This window comes from Cucumis melo, chromosome 1 (genome assembly GCF_025177605.1).
Source record: "Cucumis melo cultivar AY chromosome 1, USDA_Cmelo_AY_1.0, whole genome shotgun sequence".
In the NCBI taxonomy this organism is placed as follows: domain Eukaryota; kingdom Viridiplantae; phylum Streptophyta; class Magnoliopsida; order Cucurbitales; family Cucurbitaceae; genus Cucumis; species Cucumis melo.
Genome location: NC_066857.1, coordinates 28,878,966 through 28,902,930, shown reverse-complemented (window position 1 = coordinate 28,902,930; position 23,965 = coordinate 28,878,966). Strand labels below are relative to the sequence as shown.

At 26.7% G+C, this 23,965-nt stretch overlaps 1 protein-coding gene and 1 non-coding gene across 2 annotated transcripts; one reads left to right on the top strand and one right to left on the bottom strand.

Moving 5' to 3' along the window:
* Positions 1 to 5,301: 5,301 nt before the first annotated feature.
* LOC127144347 (U6atac minor spliceosomal RNA) lies at positions 5,302 to 5,425 on the bottom strand. The gene has a single exon (XR_007816004.1). It is a non-coding gene; the product is annotated as a U6atac minor spliceosomal RNA (small nuclear RNA).
* A 13,019-nt stretch (positions 5,426 to 18,444) lies between these two features.
* On the top strand, positions 18,445 to 23,554 carry LOC103492557 (3-hydroxy-3-methylglutaryl-coenzyme A reductase 1-like). Its single transcript, XM_008452963.3, has 3 exons — positions 18,445 to 19,787; positions 19,870 to 20,216; positions 22,792 to 23,554. The coding sequence occupies exons 1-3, from the start codon at positions 18,632 to 18,634 to the stop codon at positions 23,035 to 23,037; spliced, it is 1,749 nt and encodes a 582-aa protein (XP_008451185.1). The 5' UTR covers positions 18,445 to 18,631; the 3' UTR covers positions 23,038 to 23,554.
* Positions 23,555 to 23,965: the final 411 nt, after the last annotated feature.

The following is a 23,965-nucleotide window of genomic DNA, read 5'->3' as shown; positions in this document are numbered from 1 at the left end:
GTGGTAAATGATAAGCATAAAAGGAGGTTTATATAGAGGATATGAAGAGTAAATATGCAAATAAATGACACAACCAAGAAAAGTCAGAGATTCTCTGCAAAAGCAGCCTAGAAGATAAGTCAAGGCATGGTCAAAAGTAGATATTGAAAGCTATTATGCAGTCAAGTACACATGAAAAGATAACACACATGCTTGAAGGAACAAAACAATATTGACCAGACCACAAATGTATACATTTTCCCAAAGACTACAATACAGATACAACGGCAGGATATTGATGACAATTTGGAAGCCAGAATATTGAATACAATTCAATACAATTCGAACAGAAATAGACAACTGATATATGTGATAAATTAATAAAAATATGATCAACCAGATTTCATATAAACCAAATCAGTGAATGAATTGAGGAAAAAAATTCAGAAATGTATCATCGATTGAGTACTCATCATCGACTGTGTTTCAAAAAAAGAGTAATGAAACAAAAGTATACCTCCCTACCATGCTCGGGTAAGACTAATTGCCAGCGAAGACAAAGTGTGAAATCTGTTCTACATCAGTCCAGGGCAAGGTCAAACGACAAGTTGAACACCGAGCGGCAAGAAAGGAATACTTCAAAGGTAACACGCACATGCGTGTTCACACAGAACACACAAACAAAGATAAAACGGCAAGCGGTTTGGAGGCAGTACCGGTGGGGGGCCGCCTTCAACAAACCAACTTTCATTTTCTTTATGAGAGAGACAAATGAGAGAGATTAAGATCGACATTGAAACCGTGTATGAAACCCCTTCTGGGAAAACTTTCACCATAGGCCTAAACCCTTTAAGGAATTGACGAAAATCGAACATACAAGTGAATCCAGAGAATGATAAACGAAAGAAATCGGAAGCCGAAAAGATAAGACAAACCTAAACCCTTCACTGAATTGACCAAAATTGAACATCCGAGTGAATACAGAGAAGAATGAACGAAAGAAATCGAAAGCCGAAAATTTCTCCACAGGCCTAAACCCTTTAACAAATCGACGAAAATGGAACATAGAAGTGAATCCAGATAACAATAAACAAAAGAAATCGAAAGGCAAAAGTGAGGGAAGAAGATTGAAACACGGTTGAAGGAAGGCAGAAACACGGGTTCAACGAAGGAGGCAACACGGGTTGAGGGGAGGCACAACACGAATTGAAAAGGGGAGGCACTATGAGAATTCACTGGTTTAAAATCGGTTTATGGAAACCCTAAAACTGTGGGCCAAATGGGGTTAGGGTTGGGTTTAACTCAAGCTCACAGTACTAACTCTAACTCTAAACAGTCCCTAAAACTTATAATAAACATACATAATATTCTTTTGTACCAATTTGCTTAAGTTTAACACCTTATTTCTAAAGTTGACTTCATCATTCTAAGTAAAAGGATGCAATAACTTGTAAAACAAGTTAAAAAGGAAACCAATGACCTGGTTTCGATCAAAGTTGCTTATAGGTTATAAAGACTACATGTTTGGATTGTCGTGAGGAAATAAAAAATGTTTCTCAAGAAATTATTTTTTTCTAAACTCTTTTGATAAATGTTGTTTAAAATACATTTCAAAAGTTATTTTGATAAGTTATTAAACACTAATTTTATTCTTTTTAAAATGACTTACTTTTAAAATTAAATACTTAAAAATATAATCCAAATATACTCTAAGTTATTACGTATTAGAAACTAATACTTATTTGCCATTTCATCAATCAATATAGTATTTGTGGTTTTTCATTTTTGTTAAAGAAAAACATAGTCTAAAAACATAAGTTTTCTTAATATTTAAATTTTAAATGAATATATTTTTAAAACATTGCTTAGTTTTTGAAAACAAGTGCTTATAAACTTGATATTCAAAGCTTAATTAAAAACAAAAGGAAAAAAAAAATCTTAAACTAACCTTAAATTCAATATTCATTTTTCGTAACTTTTTTGTCCTACAAAAAAATTCATATCCCATTGATATTGACATTTGAACATTTAATTTTGTTGTTGTCAATCATTAGAAAAGACAAGAAATAAATAAAAGAAAAAATAAACACCAATTGCATTGTTCTTAAAAAAAATGAAAAATTATATTCAAAACCAAATCAATCACCCTACAAAGACATATCTGATCTAAGAAGAAAGAAGAGGAAAAAATCGATCGTTACAAATATAATAATTTACAAATATAATAACTAGATTTAAAGTATTAACATATATGACAAAATTTGTTAAATCTATCAATGATTTGAGTTTACTACGAGTAGACCATAACAGTCTATCAGAGATAGAAGTCTATCGTTGTTAGACTTTTCAATATTTACAAATTTTAAAAAATGTTATTATATACTCGATTATTACTTCTAAAATTGTTACTCGGTATAATTACCATTCCTCATTCGAACCTGAGAACAAAAGTTAGAAAAACAACTTCGATTCAAGAATATTGAAGAAGAGAAAACCGGAAAAACGAAGTTATGGATAACTTTATTCTCTTTTGTAGAAACCTAACAAAAATAAAGATTATTTACGAGTCTCTTTCCTAAAAAAAACCAAAAATTTAAACAAATTAGAATGCATAAGATTTAACAAGATAAACTCCTCCAAAGCAATATATGACCTCTCAATTTGTTGCGGCTAAAATTTTGGTGTGTTCTCATTGATGCCTTGATTTAGGTTTATAGAGAGGACATTTTCTTTCACATGCCAACTTTAATTTTCCCTTTGCTTTTTGTCTCCACTTTCCTCTTCTTTTCCTATCAACTTAGGTATGGTCACAATCACAACCTCCTCTATGATACATTTTCTTTCCATTTTTTACTTCTTAAAATTATACCTAATTAACACTTTTCCAAATTTCTTGCTTTCTTATGTACTGTACCAATGTTTTCTAAAAAGACACCTAATAAAAGTTAGTTTTAAACTCTTTTTCTTAAGAATGATGGAAACTGTTGTAAAAAATTTGGAGAAAAATATACTTCGTCTTGAAAAAAACAAAAATAATAAAATCAAATAGTTATGATCAAACGAGATATTATTATTTTTTTTTTTACCTCGTGATTTGGTCTATTTGAGTTTATATATTTTAAATGTTTAAATTTAATTCATATATTTTGAACGAAGTTAGTGAAAAAATAGGATTATTTTTAATCCTATTTGCAGTACTCCATGACGAACATCCTCTAGAAGGATTCGTTGAATTACGTACACAAAATGTGGGATCAATTTTTCCTCTTCCATTTTTTAAATTGAGAAACATGTTTATTATTCCTTTCTTTGCTTTCTCAATTATTCCAATAGATTTTGTAATGTTTTTCAAATTAGGTCCCTCTACATACCTTATTTTCAACCTAGTCCTTGACAAAATATATTCTTTCTTTTCTTTTTTTTTCCTTTCTTTTTAAAGTAATCTAAACCATACGTATATTAATATATGGGAAGAAAAATATGAAATATATGTATTGAGTTAGTGGTTCTTCGTGTTCATTGTGACAAACTTTTTGTATATCTCTAACAAAAAGTTTGGATATGGTCAAATTATCTACATGTTAGCCAATGAAAATTGAAATACATCTAACACATTTCATATGTAACACAACCGACAACCTACATTATCTAATACCAATTATTGTCGGTTGATGTTGGATGATATCGATTTTGTACTTGTTCTATTTATTAACAACATGTGGTTGGAAAGATTGATCTTCATACCTCAAAATTTGGTAATACGCAAATTCATTCGACCAATTGAGCCATTTTCATGTTACTTTTTCTTAATGATGCTTTACATTCTCACCTTTTTAGATGATATGTTTTTATTTTTCATAAGATAAATGATTTTTGTTATGAAAAATAAGTTTCACCAAAATAATAATTATGTTATTAGCAGTTTTTTTCTTCTTCTTTAGATATATATAGAGAGATACTCTTTTTATATTAATTAATGTATGTATTATTTATTACATAACAAGAAAATATATTAGTCCACTTGTAACTTTTAATATATTATTTATTATAATTTTAATTTTTCGAAAACTTTTTAAAAATAGCAAAATAAACAAACTATGTTCATGCTATATGAAAAAGTCGAAGTAATTTTGTTATTTAATAATTTTTATCATAGAGTTTTAATAGTTTGTATTTTTTTTTATTATTTTTGAAAAAAATCCTATTTTCTATATTTATTAATTTGAATAAATTTATGTAATAGGAAACTTGAATGTCCAACAAGAAATATATATTAATATCATGTAAGTTAGTTAATATTAGTACTAAAACAGACTAATTAATTTTGTTGCTGTAGAATTATTGTAATTAATATCATTAGAAAAAAATAGTATAATTAATAGATCCGATTGTTGGTTGTTGTAAGGTCTAAAAATGGTCCCCTTTGTTTTAATCTTTGAAATGATAATTAAAGATAAAATTTAGAGATATGTTTGGTTGATGATTAATTGATTTGTAAAGTATGATTAGATGTATACATGCATGTTTTGCATATATAAGATTTTCTTTGTAATCAATATCGATAGAGAAGAAAAGGAAGAAGAGGAATGGAGAAGAGAGAGTTGTATGAATCTTTTCTTTTTTTTTTTTTTTAAGCTTATTTACATTTTGTTTCCTATCCATAATAATTCTCTTCTTTGTCACAATTTTTTTTTTTTTTTTAAAAAAAGAAGAAGTCAAACCAACAAGTTTAATTACTAAAATAATATTTTTCTTAGTCAATGAATTATTGAGTGTCATTTCACAATATTATTCAAAGTTCAAAGAAATAAATATTCCACTTTTGAAACTGATCAGTGAGTAAAGACAAGCACAATGTTGAATCATGTAACTATTTTTTTAATTTTATGTTATTTTCATGATAAGAAAATATTATTTAGTACCTAGTGTCATTGTTCCCCTCTGTTTTTTTTAAGAAATGTGTTTCGTAGAGTTGAGCGTGTTTATATATGTGTTGTGTTTGTGTTAATTTGGATGCGGATATAGTGTGAATTTGATCTTAATACTTGATCTTTTGATTCTATCACTCGATTGAATGCATACGCTTGATTTGAGAAAAATGAACACACGTTGTTCTTGAAGTCGAAGTCTTGAAAGAATGTATCTTCAGGATATTTGTTTCTTTAAGAAATGGTCAACTTCCGAAGTTCAAGAGTCTTTTCATCGTTTGGATAATTCCTCTAGTTCTTCGAAGTGTAAAATTTCTAAGTCTTAATAAAAGCTCATCTATTTGTAGAGTTTATGGTCAACTTGATAGGTTTAGGCTTAATTAGTTGGTCTATAGAACTAATTTGATTTGGGTTGCTTCATTTGACAATTGATTTACCGTATGTGTTAACAGGGAAGCCCGAAGGCTGTTCCCGACCCTGTCAAGGGAGATGCCAACCATCTCTCCTTTAATCGACATTTGACAATTGATTCAAGTTAAGCTTATTTTTTTATTCAATTTAGGTTAAAGTATGGGCCAATGACATTGTAGAAATTTACAAAATTTATGTCTTCGACTCCAATTTAGGGACACGTGTTAACTATTAATTAATACTAAATTCAACTATTTATAAATTCGTCATTAATTTGAAAAAATAACGTGATTAATCTAAAATTTCTCATTTAACATTAATCCTATTCTAACATTATATTTAAAAAAACAAAAATAAAGAGAAAAAAATTCAGTTAAATTCTTATACTTTTTAAATAAGAAACTTATTCTATGAAAGTAAATAGTAGGAAGAAACTTAAAAGAAAATTGATTCTATATTTTATTTGCATCTTATGGATTAGGTGGTGTAATTAAATATGGTGATTACGTTGTTTAATTTGTTAGGGTATATGATTATCTCACTTAAAAATAATTATAACCTTGTTATTCATAATCCCAACAAATTAGCTTTGCTAGTAAAACACCTATTTTTTAACAAAAATAATAATAATAATAATAATAATAATAATAATAATAATAATAATAATAATAATAATAATAACAACAACAAAGGAATTGTTTTACAACTATTTTTAGGTTATTATTCATTCATTTATTTATTGCAACTTTAAAGAATATTTATTTTTTTTAATCATAAGAATATATAGCAACAAAAAAAAAATTATTATACAAATTTTTGTGATACCTAATTATATCTTTAAAAAAATAACAAGGCAATGTATTTGAAAATATGTTTAATTCTGATTTAAAATTTTGAAGTTTGAATTTTTAATTCAAAATATGTGTTTGAGTGTGAATTTAATAATCTCGCAACTTTTGAAAACAAGATCTGAAAACAAACGAAATGATAATTTATTATTTTTTTTTTTAAAATGGAACGCTTCAATTGATGTTTTTTAAAATCGTTTTAAAAACATGTAAACTAAACGCATTTTAATTGTTTTCTTTGAATTTTTTGTTTTTAAAAATATAGAAATCAAAATGAATCAAACTAAAGCCTCCAAATTTTCTCAATTTTTTTTTTTTTTGTTTTCTTTGTATCTTATTTAGGTTAAATTATAATTAGTTTAGTCACTTTATTTACAATTTAGACTATATAATTTAGAAGTTTGAATTTGACCATGTTGTTTCTTAGTTTTATATTTATGGAATTTGTATGCTTTCTCCAAATTTTCTTATGATAAACCTTTTTATTTTTTTAAAAATATTTTAATTATACATTATTTAAAAAAAAATTAAAAATTAAGATTTCATTCGATAACCATTTCGTTATTTGTTTTACTTATAAAATTAAATTTATTTTTTTCGACAATAATTTGTGTCGTCTTAAATACAATAATTAAATCCTTAACTAAATTCTAAAAGAAAAACAACTTTTTAGAAACTAACTTTTTAAGTTCTTAAATTTCGAGTTAACGTTTTAAAATAACAAATTTAGAAAATTGGAGAAGAAAGAAAAATAGCAACCATTGAGACAATATAATATAAAAGTTTAGAAGGTAAGACTTGGTTTGATATGACGAATTTCGTTTTTGTAGTTTTCTATTCTCAAAATTAAGTTTATTAACGATTTATATCTTTCTCCAGATACTCCAACCAAATTCCAAAAAGAAAAAGTAAGTTTTATTTATTTTTTTTCTTTTTCAATTTTTAAAATTTAACTTAGTTTTAAAAACATTAAAAAAAAAAATGTAAGAAAAGAAAAAAGAATAGTTTATGATGCAACAACTTTTAATTGAACATATGAATAGCTAATTAAACCACTAATTAAATTTATGCTCCTAAGTTTATTCTATGCATATATATATATATATAAAACTTGTTTGCTAATATTAAATACTACTCCAAGAGGTAGGATATTAAGGAGAGCCAACCTCCCTAAAATATGGAACTAAGACAATATGTTATACTACTTTTATATATATACAAAAATAATTACAAAATATATTTGTTATTATTTGGAATTAAAAACTTAATATATGGATAGGTTTAAATCATTTTTTCAAAGATACAACCAACTAATTACTAATTAATTAACTCACAACAGTAACGGAAATTGTCATTAAATTTCAAATAAACATTAATTATTCTTGTTTTACATATTTTTATATTTTAAAATCAAGAATATTATTATCCCATTAATATTCTTTCTCCAAACTTAGTGGAACTATTATACCTTAGAAATAAATGAAGTCTGATTAATTAATCATTATATGGTTAATTTTAATTAATTATTGAATAGAAAATATATTATTTATACTTGGTAAGCTTTTAACTAATACATCTGTCATTTATCTCCTCCCTTATTTTAAGGGTCTTTTCAAAAATATAAACAAGCGGCAAAATATTAACAATTCTAAAAATAGAAAGAGTTCAGAAACCCATCGTATAAAATACAAAAAATACTTCGTCAACTACGTCGTTAATAACGGGTACATAATATATTTGCGATCGTTTAGATATGGTTCAATATATGCGCAATCGTTTAGATATGGCTACAACACGATCGTTTATATATGACTATAATTTATACGCGATCGTTTACATATGACTACAACGCGATCGTTTACATATGTCTATAATTTATACGCGATCGTTTATATATGATTACAATTTATACGTGATCGTTTAGATATCTACAATTTATCTTTTCAATTCCATCGTTTAATTTTGTTACACGATCGTTTAGATTTGGGTCTAATTTTTTTAAAAAAAATTTGGTACACGATCATTTATTTATATGGTCGTTTACTTTTTTACACTTTTTTATACATGATATTTTATTTTTTTAGTTTACTTTTTAAACGATCGTTTACATTTGGCTACTCCAATTTAAATGATTTTCTTTATACACGATCTTTTATTTTTTTACATGATTGTTTACGTTTGGCTACTTCAATCTAATCTAAATGATTTTTTTTCAAGATTATTTATACAGTATCTTTTAGATTTTGTTATTTTGTTGTACACAATCTACACATTTGTTTAGATTTGGTTACCCATTGTCTTTCTTTCTAAATGTAAATGCGTAAAAAAAAAAAAAAGAAAGATGATGGAAAGAAATCGCAGTGAAAAAAGAAGAGGAAAAGTAGAAAGACGATGGAAAGAAATTGAAGCGAAAAAAACGAAGAGAGAAAGAAGAAAAACGACGGAAAGATTAAACGATATAAATAAAGAATTGAAAAATAAGAAAGAAGATGGAAAGAAATGACAGAAAAGAAAAAGAGAAAAGAAGAAAGACGAAATCGTAGAGGAAGACAAAGAAGACGAAGAAGAAAAGAAATATGGAAGGACAAATCTAAATATTTAAAAATAACTCTAACTTTATAGACTTTGTTATATGGGCCGTAAGTAGTTTACAATTTTGTTAGATTTATGTAAGTTTCCCTTACCTTAACTATATAAAACTATTAATTAATAAATAATATTTTAATTATTTTATTTAATCATTAAATAAATAATTTAATTAACACTAATTAATAATATTCATCTAATTTATTACTACTTTACTTGTGCTCCTCCATTTCATTAATTAATTATTTAGTTTTGGTTTCTATATATATACCAATTGGTAAACCAAATACATTATCTTAACTTTTAGATACTAATTAATTAATTATCTTGTATATCCAAACAAATAAACACAAACATTAATCATCCCAAGGTATTTAAAACTCAAACCTTCAAATCCCAAACATTTAATATCTATATTCATGAAATAATGTCCGCGATCCAAACGGCCCCTAAGAGTACAATATTTATATATATGAATAAAATATTTCTTTTATCTTTAAATTTTAGATCAAATCTGATTTTCATTTTACTTTAGTTAATTTCAAAATATTATATTTTTAGTCTTTTTTTTTTCAATTTAATTTCTAAATTTTAAAATGCAAAAATATAATTTGAGTTTTACGCATAGTATTACTTTTTCATAGATATTTCTACGTTTTCATGAATTCGATATTGATATGAAGGATGAATCGATATTTCTATTACATCGTTACAAAAACTATAAAACGCAAAAAAATAAACATCGAAATTGTATAATATAAACAATACAGTTATAAAAATGTCAACTTATTTGAAAAAATAAATTATTTATTTACTAATAAATGTTTTTAATTTTCTTTATTTTTATAATTTCTCCAAGAATATTTATTGAAATCCATATTTTATCGATATTTTCCTTAAAATTTTTGGAAAATTAAGACTTCAATTGACACCGATATTTCGAATTTTGATTTTGGTGTTGCATTAGTTTAGTCTCTAATAGTTAGACCTTATCTTTGATTTTTCATTAAAAATTCAATTTTAGTGTAATTCATTAAAAAAAAAAAGGAGGAAGTGTTATTTAAAATGAATTTTAATAGAGAGATGAGAGATAAAGTAAAATTTAATTATCGATAATTCTTTTAATTAGTTCGTCTTAATATGTAGACATTAACACAGGCAAAATTGAATGTCTAATAAAAAGTTAAAGCTGAAAGTATGAATCTTAAGACCTAAAAGGAAAAAATCTAAATACAACTTAATTTGTAATATTTTAAAATCAATAAAGACTGAATTGTAATAAACTTAAAATTAATTTCCAACTAAAATTACATCATTTTGAAAATAATGAACCAAATTTAAATATATTTCAAATATTAGGAACATTTTATTTAGTTATTTATTTTATATTTAAAATGTCTTAACAGCTGGCATGTGGTGTAATATATGAAGAGAAAAATAAATTTTTTATATATTGAAAAGATAAAGCTAATTATATTATATAGTCTAAGCTATGAAAATAAAAGGGGTTTTGAATATATTAATGATAATTGAATATTCAATAGAAATTAATTATAATTTTAATGACAATGATTACATTTTTTTTTTCTTTTTGTTTTTAAAAAAAGTTATTGTGTTGTCAAAGGAATCACCAAACATATAGTTGACACTTCCATATAAATATTTTGCTAAGTCAACATCCAAATCTCAAAGAACAAATAAAATTAATTAGGAAAAGGTCATCAAAGTAGCATAATATAACCACATCAAAAACACCAAATAGAATAATAATCGGGGTTTTTTCGATAATGATAAAAAATACGAATAATTTACCTTTTACAGTAAAAAATTATTAAAGGATAAACACTCTGTATACTTGATTTTGTCATTTTCTTTTACGATTCATCTTAACAAAGTTAGAGAAAAAATTCAAAAATTTCTCATCTTAAAGAAAAGTTTACGAAGATTTTATCTTAAAAAGAAGTAAATCCTTCCCAAGAAAGGATATTAGATAGTTATTAATGATATTAGACTTCTTCTTTATATAGTTATTAATATGAATGACGGTGTCTATAATTAATATAATTTTAATAGAATATTTTACGTAAATGTTACAAAATTTAAAAATATTTACTGTCTGTTAGTAAAATATAAAAGTCCATAAAATCAGTAAAATATTTTTCATAAATTCTAAGTTTGTCTTTGCGTCTCTTCTATTTTTTCTTCTTCCTTCTTTTCTTCGATTTCTTCTCTCCCAGATTTTCTATCGACTTTTCTAAATTTTCTTTATTATATTTTTAAACGATTTATTCTTTTGTTTAAATCTCCTATTTCATCTTCATCATTTTCGACAAGATTCTATGAATCTACTTCATTCTTCTCATATTTAAGAATATTAAGATCGTTTAAATATTATTTTGACATGAACTAAACGATCTTTTACCATGGTCAATTCCCATTGTTTAATACAAACTACGCATGATCTAAACGATCGCTTACCATAATTAACGTGATTGTTTAGCATGATCAACACGATCGTTTGATTTGAAGTTTTTAACGACCATTTACATTGAATTATTTGATCTCTTACCATAGTCAACACGATGGTTTTCCATAATAAATACGATCGTTTGTCATGATTAACACGATCATTTAGCATGGTTAACACGATTGTTTAAATTTGCAGTCTTTCTTCACATCATTAAAAAGAACTACACAATCGTGTATTATGACCTAAACGATAGTAGATCATTTGTTTAGATTGTAGTACACGATATAGTTTAGAAAAAGATTACTCGCGCGCGTGATCGATTAGTCACATGTTGAATGAGATATTTTTGGTATTTCTCCATCGTGAACCAGTGAGATTTTTCTAATTTTTAGAATAGTTCTATACACCATATATAAATATTTTACCAAATTGTTAGTGTCTATCATTAATACAACTAAAATGGTATCATGTTTATAAGATAATTTTTCTATACTCTTAACAACTCAAAAGGTGAAGTAGAGATCAGAAAAAACAAAAGAAATTAGAAAAGGTTTGGTCCCATCATAAATTTCCATAAGTTTCCACGTTTTTCATGCCTTTCTTCCTCTCTCATAATTTTTATTTTTATTTTTGCCTCATTTTCATTTTCTTTTCTCTTTTTTCGTTTAAAAATCAACCAAAATCTTTTATATTATTAGGAGACAACCAGATTTGGAGTCATAGTAGATTTGTATCTCTACCGTAGAAATTAATAAGATAAGATTCCTCTATAAATGAGAGAAAGAAAATACATAAGAGAAGATAAATTTCTTCGATAATGTAAAAAATAATAAGATATAGTCTGTTGGATAAAGTTGCAATCTCGTTTACTATTAAAGTTTAATTGTTTATCCCAATTTAAAAAAGCTTAACTATCTTAGATTAATTTTATTTCTACCATACCAACTACTAATGTTAATGTTTTGATCAATAAACTAATAGAGAAATAATTTTGAGATTTATTAAAACTTTGAATAAATGGATTAAAATGATGTTTTATTTAAATTTCTTTATTTAGTTATTTATATACTTTTGTATATATTTGAAGTGTATTACTATAGATGCCCATGATAAAATAAGATTTGTTATGGCTAAAAGTTTGAATACAACTTTTCCCCTAAATATATAAATATTAATCAATTCATAGATTAATTTTTTTTTTAAAAAAAATAGTAAATTGTTACACTAATACTAATACATTGATAGTAAACTTTTTTCTTTTAAATGAATCTTTAAAAAGTACAAAAGTGTTATTGATCTAATTTTGAAATAAAATTGATGTTTATCTAATATAATCAAATATTAATGTTGGATAATTTAGTTATCAATATGGTACTAGAGCCTACAAAATTCAACTGACATTTTACTTGTATAAAAATTGGGATCTTACCTAAAAATGATAAACCAAAAAAGATACTATCTATAGTCTTCGTATTGTTCTAAATCAAATTTAAATCTTCTTATCAATTTTAAGCCTAAACTTAATTAATGAATTAATGCATTTTGTTTGTTTTAAAGATTAAATCTTCAAATCTCATGATCTCCACTACCCAAAAAACAATAGTATTTCTTCCCACATTTTTGTCATTACTAAACCAATTAATCATTGTTATATTATTATTATTATTATTATTATTATTATTATTATTATTATTATTATATGTTTTCTATTAAAAAAAATACAACATATAAACTATTTATTTATAAATTAAAATCTCTTGAAGTCTTGACACAATCTTGTTTGGCAAGAATCACATGGTTCATAAATTATTGATATATACATTGTGAGGGTTGCTTCACAATTAATAATTACAACCAAGATTGGTGTGGATTTTTAAAATTGTCTTGAAATATTCACTTTATGTATTTAAGTCATATTTTAATTTTAATTTCAACTCCAAAATTATAAAAATTCATAATGTTGATTTGCAAATAATATGGTGGGTGGTTTGCTTATATTATAAAAACAAAGAAGAAGAAGAATAAGAAGAAGAAGGTATAAGCAATGCGTATATATTTAGCAACAATTTATATGCAAATATATTTAGTTTTAATATTTTGTCAGATTTGTAAAATATAACAAAAAACAATTGCCAATAATCTTAATTAAAAGAGTATATGGGTATAGATCAAATTTTAATTTTACTAATATGTCATAAAAATTAGAAAAAAAAATGCAATTTTTTTTCTTTTTCGTTTTAGTTTGAATACTTTAATTGGTTTAGAAAATATGGTATCTATGCCTAAGTTATATTCCCTATTTTTTAATTGTAGGTTGATTTTTAATTACTCTTGAAATCTTTGCATACCGAAATTGGTTAAACCATTGGTCTTCCATCAGCAAATTAAATTATAAGTACAAATTCATATGAAATATGTTCTTTAATTAAAAAAAAAACAATAAACATATAATGTTCATTTAAACATATAAATAAAGATAGATAAGGGTAAAAGTGAACTTAGTAACATAGTTTTTTCAAGAGATTAAAAGTTCAATTTTGTTATCTTATTATTGTACTAAAAAATAAAAAAAAAATATATTTCAAAAATAACAAAATAAATAAAAATATTTATAAAATATAATAAAAATTCAAATTCTATAAATAATAGATTTTATTATATTTCGTAAGGATTCGTGGCATTTTTCTATTTATAAAAATGGATGAGTTTATTGTTATTATTTTTTAAATACTTAGTTGATATCCATTAAAACCACATACCTACATTTTATATATAAATATCCTTTTTTATTCATTAGATTTTGACCACGTTTTATCTTTTTTCTAACATAATATAAAAACCTTTATTATTTTTGAAGAATAATCATTGAGTTATCCATAGGGCTTGAGCTAGCTTTGTATTATATCTATCTATTTCATATTTTTTTTTGATTATGTATGTATATATATATATATATATATATATATATATATATATATATATATATATATATATATATATATATATATCTATGTATATGTATATATATATATATATATCTATGTATATGTATATATTAATATGAAGTTCATTGCATGTAAAACAAATTTGTTTTTTTAGAACAAATGCAATTCAATCGTTATCGACAATATAGTATGTATTTTATGTCAGTTTAGCTACGTATATATTTTGGTCGAGTAGTTGTTTTTTAAAGTATAAAATACTCTTTTTGAAATAATGAAGAAACATTTATATGTCACGAACTAAAATATTAAAAGAAAAAAAAAACAATAAGAACATGTAAGAAATAGAGAGAGTGAAGTAGATAAGGATTGCTATATATTTGTTAAAGGTGTGCCTTTAAGAGTTTTGTAATGTTTATATTTAGGAGAGATACATGACTGAACTGATATCACATTCAAATGAAGGAAGGATCCAGACAAATTATATAAAAAATATGGTTAATAAATGTTTAAAAGCTGAACTGAAAGTAACCAATTCGAATTTTATGTTGTAGGATCTATTTTGAGAATTTTTCTAAGATGCATGTGAGCGAGGAAAAAAAATATATAAAAAAAAATGTAAGTATATGTATGTGAGGATAGAGTCTTGTCCACCGTTCCTTAAAGCACCTCAATATAAGTAAAGATGACGTTTTGTCAGAAAAAATGAATATTTAATTATGGATTAATTGTTGATATTTAATTGCAACATTTAGCACTATGAAGTTAGTGCACCTCCAAAAACCCTACACGATTTTTGCTAATCGATAAAGACAAAGTTAAATTACATATTCAATTATTGATTTTGGTGTGTTTCTTATGAATTTATAGAGTTCTTTTTTTAAGTATAGTTTCTAAGTCTTCTCCATATTTGTAAACAATGTGTGATATTACATCTTAATAACTCATCATTGCAACCTTTGTTGCTTAATGAATTGGAAGTACCTAAAGAAAATGTTAAATCTATTATATTATTATTATTATGGTGTTGATTACACTATATTATTGTTGTTGTTAATGTTAATTGTACTATGAAGGATGTGGTATAATCAATATAGCATATAAGAGAGAACGAGAATTTGAGAGTAGCTAGAAAATCCCAAGACGGAAGAAATTAATGTCATCAAACTCCACAAGTAATTTAAGCATAACAAAAGAAGAGGTAAGTTGACTTTCCACTAGAAAACTCGTAACAAAATCTAACAAATCACTTTACTTTTATTTACTTAATTTAAGTATTGGAGTATGTCAATCTTTCTATATTGCAATCTTGTAGTCTATGTGCCATAATACTTATTCACCATAGTTATTACAAGAGGTTAGGCTCTTTTTCTTAATTAATTTCAAAATTTGGCACCAACGATTATTATTACCTTTTTGGAGGAGGACATGTACCAACTTAGCATTTAAAAATGATAAAATTAACACAAGAAGTTAGAATCAAAGTTGATTAGAATATAGTACGATCACTAAACTATATGTTACTATACTTATATTCTTCCTTTACTACTAGATCATTAGGTTTAAAATGATATTTTGACTGATATATAATGTAACTATTGACTTTATAAAAATTAATTAAAATTGAAAATATATATTCACACAAAAATATAATATTAATAACTTATATTATGTAAAAGAATAATAAAGTAAAAGCAACTACAATATTTAATGACTTTGGGGTTGGGTTTTGCATTTACCACTTAGTTTTCTTATAAAAGCAAAGAGGGATGGAACTATATGATCATAAATAATAACCAAATCCATTAATTGGTTGAAAAGAAAAGAAACTAAAAAGTAAAACATAAATAACAAAAACATCTTTTTTAAGGTCTTAACTTACACGTGTTACACGTGTGTCCCCTCAAAATGAAATTTTTTATTCTCTCTTTCACAAATTTTATATATTATTATAATCCTAAAAGGTATAATAATTTTTTTAAATATTCTTTTACTATATTTTAATTAAAATTTAGTCCATATAATTTGGTAAAATTATTTGATAAAATAAAATACTTACGTATATATTTTGAAAACGACTATGGTAAAAAACCAAAATGATGTTATAATAGATTTAGAATGTTGACGTTTTTCTCTAATACTATGTTAAAGATCGATTGACTCAAGTATTTGAACTAATAAGTGATGATAAATTAAATGTTATATCAATATTCTAAATGTTTAGGTTGCAAAACTGTAATTTAACAAAATACAATATTATACAATTTTTTTAATAATTTTGTTCTATGAAATGTAAATAGTTTGTAAACTTTTTTTACATCCGAAAAAAAAATCAACTAAGTGAAATTAATTGTTAGAAAAAGGTTTAAAAGAAAGATGGTAGGAAAGGTAAAATGTTTAGTGAGAGATAAAACGTTTTACTTCCATTTCTTTTTTATATACAAATTGAAAGCGTGAAATTTGAATTTGAGACCTGTTTTCCTCATATTTATATAAGTGTCAGTTGAGCTAAGCTATTGGAAAAATGAAATGACTTACCATTTGATATTAAAAAAAGTTGATGCGTTTGAGATTTAAAAGAAAATTATTTAAGGTGCATGTATTACAGGTTTCATCTATCTTCATTCATCCCACAAATTGGTCAAATTACATTTTTTTCATGTGGTAAATTCTTCGTAGTTTTTTTAATGAAATATTTTAATTATTTATTTAATGTGAACGATAAGAATTAAGTGCAGTCAGAGATGCATCTCAGCATTATCCTTAAAGAATTATAATTTTGTCTCGTTTGTAATTTAAAAAATATCTTAATATCACTGAGGTGAATGAATGTATTTTAATAATTTCATAATTCAAAGATAATCTTTTGCAACAAAATTAAAATAAAAGAGAAAAATGATTATTTTTGAAAAATCTATATTATAACTAAAAGGAACTGGCTAAAGTTTTGGAGTATTTTAAATAATGTAACTTGAATAACACTAAATATATAATTCAACCATGATTGAAAACTCAAATTCTTGAGCAACAACAATTCTTTTATTATTATTATTATTATTATTTAAAAAGAATTTAATAAACATGCTTATTAAAATTATCGAAAAGGCTAACTGTCTTTAAATGATAAAATTGTTGAATTATTTGTAAGTATCGTAAATTGTCAATATCCATTAGTAATAGATACTGTTATAAGTGTCGATGATAGAAGAGATATCAATGTTTCTTGTTGTTCTATCTCTTATAAACGACAACATTTTACCTTATTCGTAAATAAGTTGATTTATTTTTCTATATTTGAAAACTATATAAACAAAATATTAACCGTGATAAAACCACAAAATAGTGAAAAATTAGTACTACATTTATTAATAAAAAATTAATACAACTTGAGAAGTATTTAATAATTACGTGAGATCTATAAATAAAATAATAAAAATGAGTCATAGCATTAGAAATTTTTTCTCATGATCGTCTTTCTTGTCTTCTTTCTCATGCTCTTCCTTTCAAATTCTTTTTCTCCTTTGTTGATTGACAACGGTCGATCTTCTTCTTCACATCGTCTGGATTGGTCTCGCTTTTTAATGGAACTTTTGACTTGGTGGATAAAATGAAAAACCTATCCTCCCTCCTATTAGTAGAATTCATTAGTCTTTCGGATGCCTCAAATTTTGTGAGTCTAGGCATTTTTCAAATTTGTATACTTTGGTGTCTCTAGCTTATTTCATTGTCAGTCTTTTTTATCTTCTACAGTTTAGACTTGTCTTATTTATAATAATATTCAATTGAAAAATTTGAACTTGAAACTTTTACGATATACGTAGATATTAGTTAAGTTAAGTTTCAATTTCTTTTCCTAAGCAAGAGTTTTGTTTATTTTTATTTTTTTATGAAAAAAATTAGTCTTCTACTCTATTTTGTATGTTTTTATTATTACTATTATTTTTTTGAAAAGAGTTTGTACTAAATTTTTCCATTTAGGTTTGAAATTAATATTATTAAAAGAGAAAATGGCAAAAAGCTGAAAAACAAAGCTAAATTATAATAGCAGTTATAATTATACTTTCAAACTTTTTGATGTCGATTGCGACAGTTAAGCCTTTGAACTTCTGAATAAGTGAAAGTCACTAAAATGATTATAAATAAATTAAATTAAATTGTCCTCATATTAAAAAAATATGTTCGAAAAACAAATGTATATTATTAAAAATAATAAAGTGGGTCCCAGCTTAAACGGGAAATTCACACGAAAAAAGAACCCCATAAATACGGCTTAGCAATCGCTCCTCTGTTTAAGCTCAGGCCGGCGCGAGATTTTTTTTTCCTGATCCGGAATTGCCGCCGGTGACTGCTCCATCCCTATCTATTTCCCCTTTTTTTCTCTCCCTCTCTCCTACGGTCCATTTCCTTCTCCGGCCACCACCGTCCGATCCGGCGCCGGCGTTTGAGACCTAAAACTTCGATATCATTATGGACGCCCGCTGCCGATCGACGAAGCCGACGACCGTTAAGGCGAAGCCGACGACGAAAACCGTCGACGGTGATTCCACGAAGGCTTCAGACGCTTTGGCTCTCCCTCTGTACATCACCAACGCTGTCTTCTTCACGCTCTTTTTCTCCGTTGTGTATTATCTGCTCAGCCGGTGGCGGGAGAAGATCCGGAACTCTGTTCCTTTGCATTTCGTTACTCCGTCTGAGATTATTTCTCTCCTCGCTTTAGTCGCCTCGTTTGTATACCTTATCGGATTCTTCGGCATCGATTTCGTTCAGTCTCTGTTTCTCCGTCCGTCGGGGGACGTCTGGACTACGGATGAAGATGATGAGCGTTCCATTGTTAAAGATGATTCCCGGAAAGTGCCGTGTGGTGCGGCGCTTGATTCTTCTGTTCCTCATCAAGTCCCTTCTCCAGTTTTGTCCGTACCGAAGTCTGTTGATCCGTTGCCAGTTCCGATCAAACTAAACGAAGAAGATGAGGAAATCGTGAAATCCGTAGTGGTTGGGACTACTCCGTCATACTCTCTCGAAGCGAAGCTCGGTGACTGTGGTAGAGCTGCAGCAATCCGCCGGGAGGCCCTTCAGAGAATTACAAGTAAGTCTCTCTCCGGTTTGCCTCTAGACGGATTCGATTACGCTTCTATTTTAGGGCAGTGCTGTGAAATGCCAATCGGATACGTCCAGATTCCGGTAGGGATTGCAGGTCCGCTTCTTCTAGATGGAAGAGAGTTTTCAGTTCCAATGGCTACAACAGAGGGATGTTTAGTTGCGAGTACAAATCGAGGATGTAAAGCGATTCATCTATCTGGAGGAGCCAACAGCGTCTTGTTAAAAGATGGAATGACCAGAGCTCCGGTGGTGAGATTCGCCACAGCAAAGAGAGCCGCTCAATTGAAAATGTTTCTTGAAGAACCTGAAAATTTCGAAACTCTGGCTTTAGTCTTCAACAAATCAAGCCGATTCGCTAGATTACAAAACATCAAATGCGCCATTGCCGGTAAAAACTTATATACTCGATTCTCCTGCAGCACCGGCGACGCCATGGGAATGAACATGGTCTCAAAAGGCGTTCAGAACGTTCTTGATTTCTTGCAGGAGGATTTCCCTGACATGGATGTAATCGGCATCTCTGGTGAGTTAATAACAATTTCGATTACAATCCTTTCAAAATCGTTTGAAAATGGTTTGAAAAATCATATGATTGTTGTGATTAGGAAATTTCTGTTCTGATAAGAAGCCGGCTGCGGTGAACTGGATTGAAGGAAGGGGGAAATCGGTGGTTTGTGAAGCGGTAATTAAAGGGGATGTGGTGAGGAAGGTTTTGAAGACGAACGTGGAGGCTTTGGTAGAACTTAATATGCTTAAAAATCTTGCTGGGTCCGCCATGGCTGGAGCTTTGGGTGGATTTAATGCTCATGCCAGTAATATTGTTACTGCCATTTACATAGCAACTGGGCAAGATCCTGCACAGAACGTGGAAAGTTCTCACTGCATTACAATGATGGAAGCTGTGAATGATGGCAGGGATCTTCACGTGTCCGTTACCATGCCTTCCATTGAGGTGATTTCTTTTTACCTTTTCTTTGTTCAATTCCTTTTTTTTTTTCCGACATTTAAATTTGTGGTCAATTTCTATCATAAGAATGATTAGTTAGTTTTTCAAAATTTTTGTTTGATTTTTTAAAACAACGTTAAAAAATTTATAACAAAAATATGAAAAAATAGGAACGTGTCAAGGAGTGTAATAAGTTTCTAGGATAATATTAAACATGTTGAATAGTGTTTAGAGAAAGCAAAAGAAAAGTCAACCAATACCAATCAAAATCAAACGAATGGTATGTGCATATCTTTCAAAATAAACTTCAAACCTAGGTATGTATTTTGTTTTTTCTTAACAAAATTTCTCAGAGGTTATTAGATTTTAAAAGTCATTCCAAATAGATTTTTAATCTTAAAACTGAAAATTTCTAAGGTTAGCATAGGACATATTAACTTGAGATTTTCAATTTTGGATGTAATAATTGTTTGTAATATAAATTTTATGTTTAACAAGTCTATTGACTCTAACCATGTATAAAATGTAATTAATAATTTTTAAAATTTTAATTTTGTGTGTAATAAAGTTATTTTTTAAATATTACAAACTTGTCCTTGCATCTTTCTTTCTACTTGTTTGATTTTTGTCTGTCTTTCTTCTTTATTCTTTTTTTTTTCTTCTTTTCCTCTTTTATATACTTTGTTTTTGTTTAGATGAAGGTAACTAAATTTAAAAAATCGTGTATAATGAATATTGAAAAAAAATTGTTTACCAAACGAATTAAAAAAAGGATTGTGTATCAAAAGAATTAAAAAAATCAACAAATCTATATGATCGTGTACGGAAAAAATCTTGAAAGAAATCATTTAGCCAACTCTAAACACCAAATTTTGAAGAAAAAAAATCTTTTACTAGCCAAATCTAAAATGTAACCAAATCTAAACAATTGTATATTAAACAATAGCCAAATTTACGAGTTTTGTTGATGAGGTATTTTTGGTATTTTTTACTGTAGGTTTATGAACTTTTTTCATTTTTAGAATTGTTTAATATCGTGTAAATATTTTATTATATTTTTTAAAAGACTTCAATCATAAGTTAGTGATTAATTGTTGATCACATCTTTTATAATGTTCACAAATCTAACCAGAAAAAAAAAAAAAAGGAAAAAGGAAAGAAAGAAAGAAAGGTTCTAATATAGATAAGTTTATTTTTAAAACTAAAAATAGAGAGAGCCCTATTGGTTGATCTTTAAAAAATTAAAGATGTAAATTAAAATCAAAAGTTTAAAGTTTGAATACCTATTATAGGCTTTCAAAGACCCTTTTGATATGAGCTTAAAGATGGATGGACTTTTAATCTTTGCCGAATATTCTTGTTTTGCTAAATAAAATCCTTGCCGAATATTATTTCTTTTACCAATTATTTAAATTTTTAATAACAAATACATGCCTGCCTGTTTAGATCTCAAAACAAGCTTAGTTCTTTCTTAATTTTTAAAACTTAAAGTACTAATTAAGGTAAGAAAAGCCTAGAGAATTTCATTTTTGTTCATATAAAACATCCATACCATTAGTGTATTATCAATTATAAAATAATAATTAATGCAAATATTATTAGTTAAAAAAATGTTATTTAAACTGACGTTGAACTCTTTTTCTAAAAGAAAAAAAAACAAAGATCCACTCTTTACATCTAAGCTATAGAATACAGCCTTATTTTCAATTGAATCTCTTGTAAAGATCATCAACCTTTACAAATCTAAATTAAAGATAAATTGAATTTTTCATTTTAGTTTTTGAGAAGTGCAAAAAATGACATTCATAAAAAACTCCTTTGGTAAATTTGATTGGAGATCCAAAAATCTTGGACTATATAGAACAGTCCAAACCAACCTTGAAAAGAAATATGTGGTGAAGGTTCACTCTTTTCACTCAACTAGTGTGGAACTAGATCCCATCCCCAGTCTTAATGTCTAAAAAGTTATTTAGTTATAGAATTTATAGTCTAATTTTTTTTTCTCACAAAAAATGGTCTAAAAAGTTAAGAACTCATATAAATGATGGTTTTTTTGTCCAGATGTGAGTTTAAGAATTTCTTATGCAAAATATAAGATGATATAAAACAAAATTTTACTTTTTACATGTCATATTAAGTTTTTGGATCAATAAGCGAATTATCATCCAACAAGGAGTTCTAACTCTTATTCCTAAGCCAAATATGCCTTAGTCCCTACATAAAATATTGTCACTTTACACGGGTCTTTTTATAATGTTGCAGTCTTAAAAAACTTTATTTACATATACACTAGATTGTATTTTGAATTTGTTCTCTATAATTTTAAGAAAGTTAAAGTTTTTTGCCTCTCTAATTAAAGTTGGTTGATGTTCATAAATAGTCTTTCTATCAAATCATAAAAATTAAATTCTTACTTTCTAAAAAAACAGAATGAGGAGCTATACAATAAAAAAAGGCATAACTTTTAGTTTCACTCTCGTACGGTATAGGGCAGATTGTTCCACCAACCTTGATAAATATAATTGCACTCATCCCTAGTCCTTAATTAGTGTCCTCATATCAATTTGATTTGGTTATGCAGGTTGGTACAGTTGGTGGAGGCACACAACTAGCCTCCCAATCTGCTTGTCTGAATCTTCTTGGAGTTAAAGGTGCTAATAGAGAATCCCCAGGCTCAAACTCAAGGCTATTGGCCACCATTGTTGCTGGTTCTGTTCTTGCTGGAGAGCTCTCTCTAATGGCTGCTCTTGCGGCTGGACAATTAGTCAAAAGCCACTTGAAATACAACAGATCAAGCAGAGACATAGCCAGTGTTTCATCTTCCTAGTCTCTCCTCTTCACAGTCCACGATGACCGCCACCAAGCTCGCCGGTGCTCCGCCGTCCACAGTGGAGGTACGTAGGAACATAATGTATAAAACCAGAAAAAAAAAAAATATATATATATATATATATATATATATATATATATATCCAAAAAATGGGTAAAAATTGGGTATTGAATCTGTTGTTGGGTAGGAAATATAGAGATGAAGAAGATAAGGGAGTTTCAGTTTCAAATGGCATTATCACTCTGAGGTTCAAGATGTTTAGAAACGCACAAATATGTCTGTTTTTTTTTTTTAGTGTTTTCTTTGTAACTTTGTGTTTGTAAGTTGTTTGTATTTTCTTTATTCTGATCTTTTGAGTTTTGGCCATTTTGGGGTTTCTAAACTGTGAAGGAAAAGTTCTATATACTTCGGTGGCTAAAACAGATGGTTTGAAGTTTTCATGGTCAGTTTGTTTTGAGAGTTTGTGTTTACATAGTGGAAAATCTTCAAACTTGTATAATAATGCTGTCTTTTGTAATTGTTTGTTAAAAACCATTTTAAAATAATCAAAATCACTCTTCTTTTAAACCTTTTAAGAAACTTTCAAAATTACAATGTTTAAAAGAATAGTGAATAAGTGATGAATTAATTGATCTCTAAAAGGTGATTTCTAAGAAAATTTCTTTTTTAAATGATGGATTAGGTTTAAGTAATATTTTCTTTCCTTCTTTATCTGTATACTTTTTAAAGGTTTATTTTAGTTTGTGTCATTTTGATCTTCGTACTTATCAATATGATATAGAGTTGCATTGTTTTACTGAACATATTTTTTTAAAAATAACCAATTTATAGAAGAGATGTAACTATTTGAATAGCCATAAACAATTTTATAAATACTTATCTTCTTCAAATTGCTTTTGAGAACATTTTTCTGTAATGATTTTTT

Excerpts from the sequence above, each read along its gene's own strand:
- LOC103492557 (XM_008452963.3), top strand. The coding sequence starts at position 18,632 with ATGGACGCCCGCTGCCGATCGACGAAGCCGACGACCGTTAAGGCGAAG. Across the intron at positions 19,788-19,869 it reads GGATGTAATCGGCATCTCTG|GAAATTTCTGTTCTGATAAG; the intron begins GTGAGTTAATAA and ends TGTTGTGATTAG. Across the intron at positions 20,217-22,791 it reads TTACCATGCCTTCCATTGAG|GTTGGTACAGTTGGTGGAGG; the intron begins GTGATTTCTTTT and ends TTGGTTATGCAG.